We start from the raw sequence: 6,723 nt of genomic DNA, 5'->3' as shown, positions 1-6,723 counted from the left end.
TTATTTAAAATATTATAGTCAAAATAAAAAGTCAAAAATAATAATTATATTCAAAATATTATAGTCAAAAAGACAAAGTATAGTCAAATTCAAAATCATATTAAATACTCCTTTTGTTTCTATTTATTAAGAAAGTTTACTTTTTTAAATTCATTGAACACAAAAAATGAATTTTGGCCTATTATATAGACGAGATACATTGAACATAAAATTCGCTTTTAAAAATATGACCAAAGGGAATAATGGATATTGAACAAAAAGGACATACCCTATAGGACTATAATAAAAATATTTTACTCATTATTTTCTTAACTTGATTTTTATTTCTCTCTCATGTTTTGATCTTCGTATGTCACACTCCTATAAGAATATAAGTATTCACCAATAGGGACATCGCACAGACTCATCTATATCACTATCTCTACTTTTGATTTCAACACTCCTTCATAATCATAATAACTCATTAAATGGAGAGTAAAGTTGTTAAGAAGAAGAGAACAATGGGGAGAAGGAAGCCCAAATCCTTATTCAATAATCTCCCCAGAGTACTTCAGACAGAAATATTTGATAAGTTATGTGTGAAAGAACAATCAAATGTCATGTGTGTCTCACATTCATGGCGTAATCTCATCCTTACCACAACACTACCATTGATGGATGCTCATTTTCCCCCCGATTCATATCTGAATCTAGAACAACTTTTTAATTGGTGTTCATTAGTGATTGGTTGCAGAGTCATGCCTAAACATCTCATAGACATGTGCAATGGATTATTCTTATTTTGTTGCAAAGATGGTCGGGCAGATAACATAGTTCCTGGTGTATATCATTACTTTGTCTTGAATCCTGTAACAAAACAATGTGTGGCTGTTCTGAAACCTGTAGGACAAAAATCTGGAGGGTATTCCTATGCCGCTCTAGCATATGACCATGAAGAATCTTGGTTCTTCAAGATTATACGTTTTCAAGGTCACCGCCATATCAATATTTTCTCCTCTAAAACCGGTATTTGGACTACATTGACTATTTGCTTTCCTGAATATATTAACGAGTCTTATTGGGTAAAAAAATGTGTTTACTTAAAAGGGTCTATTTATAGACTATCGTATTCAGGACATTTATTGAGAATTAAAGTTGATCCTCAAGAGAATGTCTCAAAACAAGCTGAGGTGATAAAACTTCATCCAGATTGTCTTTTTGATGATTCACAATGGAAAATAAGTCTAAAAGATAACAAGATCTTATTGGTCTTATCTAGAGGTATGAACTTTATGTGTTTTGAACTTGTTGAATGTGTTACAAAGGGTGTTTGCACTTACACATGGCACATAAATCATAATAAAGAGAATGAAAAGTTGTTGTTTCTCAATACTAACGGAGAGCTCTTGGCCTTTTACCCTTTCAATGATACGGCGGTTTTCAAGATTAGAAGTCTTTTATATTTTTACTTCTATAACTTAAATGGTAACAACATCAAGGAAATTGTAGTGTTTAGGCCCAATAAAATTGCGCTTGAATACATAAGAAAGTGTGGCCAACCATTGCTCAAGTGCTTCGTCCCTTTTGCATGCTGCTTAGAGAAGGAGGTAATTAATTAATTACATTTACTATTAAAAAATATATAGTTTCTACTGAATTAATGTCTTTGTTCTTTTATTGATTTGTACATTATGTGAGAATTTAAAGTATCAATGGTGAGAATTTAAATATACAACATAATGTTTTTTTCAACAATGAACTAAAACTCATATATATATATATATATATATATATATATATATATATATATATATATATATATATATATATATATATATATATATATATATATATATATATATATATATATATATTAAGGTTTAAGTAATTTGTTTTTCCTAAAACGCATAGATTTTCAATATATCTATGACTTATTGCTAGCTTCCCATAAATTTAACAAAATAAATCATATTTTATCAGCAGAAAAACTCCTATATTTGGATTTAAAGTTTTTAATAGATTCATTTTGAATTTTAATATTTAATTTTTAAAAGTCAATAGATACGATTTACGACATATACAATTTTTAAAATTACAAACAATATGCACATTGTACTAAATACTTTTTGTTTTCTTTTGCAGAATCAAAGACAATTTCGTCGACTATTCGTTCCAAAGTGAATATTAAAAAAGACGAAGACATTTGAATATCTTATTTGTTGTTGACAGTTTCTTACTACAGACATTTTAAATAGTATAATATTTCTGTCTTACTTATGTATCGTTACTTATATATCGACTTTATAATCAATATATTGTATTTTCAAAAGTCAACTCACATTTATGTTATCTGCACATGTAAGTAAGTTGGATTTCAATTTATTTATGGTTTTAATATTATGAATTTGTTTATATATATATATATATATATATATATATATATATATATATATATATATATATATATATATATATATATATATAGAGAGAGAGAGAGAGAGAGAGAGAGAGAGAGAGAGAGAGAGAGAGAGAGAGAGAGAGAGAGAGAGAGAGAGAGAGAGAGAGAGAGAGAGAGAGAGAGAGAGAGAGAGAGAGAGAGAGAGAGAGAGAGAGAGAGAGAGAGAGAGAGAGAGAGAGAGAGAGAGAGAGAGAGAGAGAGAGAGAGAGAGAGAGAGAGAGAGAGAGAGAGAGAGAGAGAGATTAATGACAAAAATGTAATTTTGGATGGGAATGGTGGTGCTTCCAAATATGTCTCTTCCATTAAGATTGTCTAGGATAAAGTGAAGCTATAATTTTCCTTAAATAGTAGCTCCAGCCTAAACTAGTAATTGGGCTAACCCTAATTTTTAAAAGAAGATTTTTTTAATGTACTCCATATGCTTTTTACGTACTACGCAAAATACATAAGTATCTTCAGAGTTTAGAGATGCATCTTCGGCTGCATCAAAAGGTCAATTGACGGTAAAATATTTCGGAGATGCATCTCCGAAATATTTTGGAGGTTAAATCACGTCAGACCCTTCTCCTTCCTCATTTCTCATTTTTCTCAAAATCATTCTTCAAACTCTCTCAAAATTTTCTCTGCACCAACTCAAAACTCAACCACCAAGGCTTAACAGAACTACAACCATCATCTCTAACATCAGAAACAACATCTAAAACATCAAATTCTTATAAGTTTTTTGAATTTTCGATATATTTTTGAGTTTTGGGGTAAATGAGTAAAAATCAATGATTAGAGTTAGAAATGAGTAGAAATAACATTTAAGATAGTATAGACATAATGTATTAGATATTTGTTGGCTGAAAATGATGATCAAAAGATTTTTTTTAAGATTGCATGGGGTACAATGACGCCGTTGACGCAACTTTTGAGTTGCAGGAAATTTTGGAGATGCATCTCTAGAATTTTTTAGTGTTTTAGTTTCCCATATTCTGGAGAATCATCTCCAAAATTTCTTGCAGTATATATATTTTGTCTTGCTTGTGTGCTAATTTCCTGCACTAATGATATACTTTACATTAACTTACAGGAATAATGGTTGATAGATAAGATAGATTGAGGCACGAGAGGGTTTCTCATCATGCATCAGTGCAACGAGAGAAGAGTTAGCAAGTTATGGAGGCTCATGGTCCCTCTGGTCACACAAAGCCGTATACTTCTAGGGCTCGTGCTTCTCCTCATGCCACTTCATCTTCTTGCCACAGGAGACATGATTCACCATCTGACGCATCACTCCCTCCATCCTCCCACATGCACTAGGTTTCCTCTAATCAGGCGCCTGAGATAGCAGATTCACCAGTGTCACCTCCTACTATAGACACTTATGAGTCTGTGCCACCTCCTACTGATGATGTTGCTGATCCAGTGACATCTCCGGTGGGTGAGGCTGCTAGGATGCAGAGCCATGGATGAGGCCATGTTAATTTGTCATTACTGCCTCTGTACCCATACCATACTGTCAGACATATTCGAGACGAAGAGGTAGCATTAGTTGGACTATTTTTTACTTACGTTAATTTTAACTGAAAAATTTCTGACATTTATTATTATTTTTTCAGGAGCGCGGTCCGCAGAAGTTTATTAACCACGGACGGAAGATTACTAACTTTCCTCAGTCGAATAAGGATTGGTTTCAAGCAGTTTTGTCATTATCTGACCTGAAGGACTTATGCATGACTAGTTAAAGTACGGTCAACCGCGGGACATTCTTGGAGAGATGACACACAGAGACCTTTTCATTTTATCTCCCGCTTGGTGAGATGTCTATCACACTCGATGATGTCTTGTGTTTGCTACATTTTTCGATCATGGGAAGACTTCTAGATCATGGGAGGATTATGAAATACGAGGCACATCAGATGATGGTAGACTATTTGGGGGTTGACGCATATGAGGAAAATGACGAGTTGGATATGACCAGGGATGCTCATGCTAGGTTTGAATACCTGAATAAGGTATATGAGACTGAGATCCTTAGAGTAGAGAAGACTGTGTATGATGATGAGCAGGTGGCACTCCATAGAGCGCATGCTCTAAGAGCATGCCTGCTATATTTGGTTGGCACTTCCAATTTTGTGGACAAGAGTGCCAATTATACAGATGTCATCTACCTACAATACTTCCTAGATTTTGAGCAGATCCATGAGTACAATTAGGGGGGCTGCTTGTTTGACCTTCCTGTACTCGAAGTTGAGAGATAGCTATATATGGAAGAGGAATCATGTCACAGGCAGCGTGAGACTATTGACGATAATAATTATTGGTATTTTAATATTTCTTTGTCATTTTTATTTCATCTTCATGTAAATCCATTTTTGATAATTTGTTAATCCAAACTTTTCATTTCAGGCTTCGATCCTCTAGCACTTCCGGCGCATCTCCAGTTGGGAAAGTGTTGACACTTACATTAAGGATATGTCGTGTGCTACTTCTTTTTCCCCGCTCAGAAGGAACTAGGCAAATGCGCCTTTAAGAGTCTATTTTGACCTTTTGATTATTGAGGACATGCATTTCAACAACTATGTTGATCAACGTCAGACGCGGCCATTTGACGAGATATTGTTATACTCTGGATGGTTGGCATGTGGATCGCGTCTCAATGCTTCTCATCTGCCCGAACGCGTCATGCGGCAGTTTGGATACACTCATACCATTCCTGGAAACCCCGTTGTCTCTACTCTTCCTACTTTAACACGTAGACAAATAAATGACATGTTTGTTGATTTTAAGAGTCATCTGGTACTGGAGGAGCACGGAGTATCATAGTCGTGAACGACTGCAGCTACGTCAAAGGGTATATCATATGGCTCTTCAGGGTGTCACATTCGTACATGGTGCATGTTGCTCCAGGAGACCCACTTAGGTAAGTTCACCAGGAGATACTAAAGGAGGAGTAGACACAGTTAGATCATGCTGATGATGTCTTGCCTAGATGTCGTTGCATTATGGAGATTGTGCAGGCAAGCTTTGACAGAGTTATATTTCTTGATTGGTCTGGTGTGAGGAAGATCATATATGTCATCAGTACGGAGGCACATGTGGCATTGATGTATTAGAGACAACGATGCAGGACAAGGGGATTGATGGTCGAGGAGGTTGAGGAGGTAGATGAGAGGTAGTCAGACATACACAATAGTATATTAATATATAGTAGTATTGTGGTCTATATTTTATTTTGATATCATCCTACTTAATTGATATCGGTTGTATGACATTTTTTATATTTATAGGTCTTTCATATATATATATATATATATATATATATATATATATATATATATATATATATATATATATATATATATATGATATTTTTGGACCATTTGGATTTATGTACGTCTACTTTTTATTTTCGATTGTATGGTATGATTTAAATCTGCATTTAAATACACGTAAACATAGAATAACATGACAAATTATGTTCTGATATATTACATAGATGTATCTCCTGAATATGCATGGAGATGCATCTTCGATCCAATTCACGTGTATAATGACTTCTAAATGTGATCTATAATATGTTTGATGCGTCCAAAGATATATCTTCGAAAATCAAAAACATTTAAATAATTTTGTGGAGTGGTTAAAAGAAATCATCTTTGCTTATAAGAGAAAGGCCTAAAGAAATATGGCCCGTCCTTTTTCAGTGGGAGGATAGTATAATGCAGCACAAGGGACATGAAATGACATTTTATTTTCAACAAAATCATTCGTTATCTACAATTGCTAGCTCAGTACTCAGAAATTCTTTTTTTGAAATTACAATATTTCAGTTTTACTCTTTTGTGACTTTTATCATCACACAAACGAACTTTACGAGTGAAATTCACAAAACAAAGAACATAATGTGATTGAATATTTTAGATCAGTAACTTTACTTTTAATCAATTTAACTTATAATAATCCATTAAATTGCAATCATATATAATCTATTAATTTAATAATCTAGTAACTCATTTTAGAAATTAAGTGATCAAACACGAATTATATTAAACTTTGTAGTCAACTCTCAAGGACTGACTTTTTAATGAGTGCGAAGATTTCTTGAGATAGCCAAAGGTATCATAGAATTTCTCATTGAAATTATCGAATTGAGCTATTATATCTCTCATTTCCAATAAACTAGGAAAAAAAGTTATGGCGCAATTTGAAGAATCGTGGCGCGATTGTGAAATGAAGAAAAAACATTTGCTTCTATTTAAATAGTGGCTTGATTTAATAACATTATGACATGATTCTTT

General features: G+C 33.3%; 1 protein-coding gene across 1 annotated transcript; it reads left to right on the top strand.

Moving 5' to 3' along the window:
- Positions 1-758: 758 nt before the first annotated feature.
- On the top strand, positions 759-4,167 carry LOC127081728 (uncharacterized). Its single transcript, XM_051021951.1, has 3 exons — positions 759-1,586; positions 3,743-3,859; positions 4,042-4,167. Exons 1-3 carry the CDS (start codon positions 759-761, stop codon positions 4,165-4,167), a joined length of 1,071 nt encoding a protein of 356 aa, XP_050877908.1.
- The last annotated feature ends 2,556 nt before the right edge of the window (positions 4,168-6,723 follow it).

Source organism: Lathyrus oleraceus, chromosome 5 (genome assembly GCF_024323335.1).
Source record: "Lathyrus oleraceus cultivar Zhongwan6 chromosome 5, CAAS_Psat_ZW6_1.0, whole genome shotgun sequence".
Classification (NCBI taxonomy): Eukaryota; Viridiplantae; Streptophyta; class Magnoliopsida; order Fabales; family Fabaceae; genus Lathyrus; species Lathyrus oleraceus.
The sequence above is the reverse complement of the archived record's forward strand: the minus strand, read 5'-3'. Positions and strand labels throughout refer to the sequence as shown.

Excerpts from the sequence above, each read along its gene's own strand:
- LOC127081728 (XM_051021951.1), top strand. The coding sequence starts at position 759 with ATGTGCAATGGATTATTCTTATTTTGTTGCAAAGATGGTCGGGCAGAT. Across the intron at positions 1,587-3,742 it reads CATGCTGCTTAGAGAAGGAG|GTTTCCTCTAATCAGGCGCC; the intron begins GTAATTAATTAA and ends CACATGCACTAG. Across the intron at positions 3,860-4,041 it reads CTGATCCAGTGACATCTCCG|GAGCGCGGTCCGCAGAAGTT; the intron begins GTGGGTGAGGCT and ends TTATTTTTTCAG.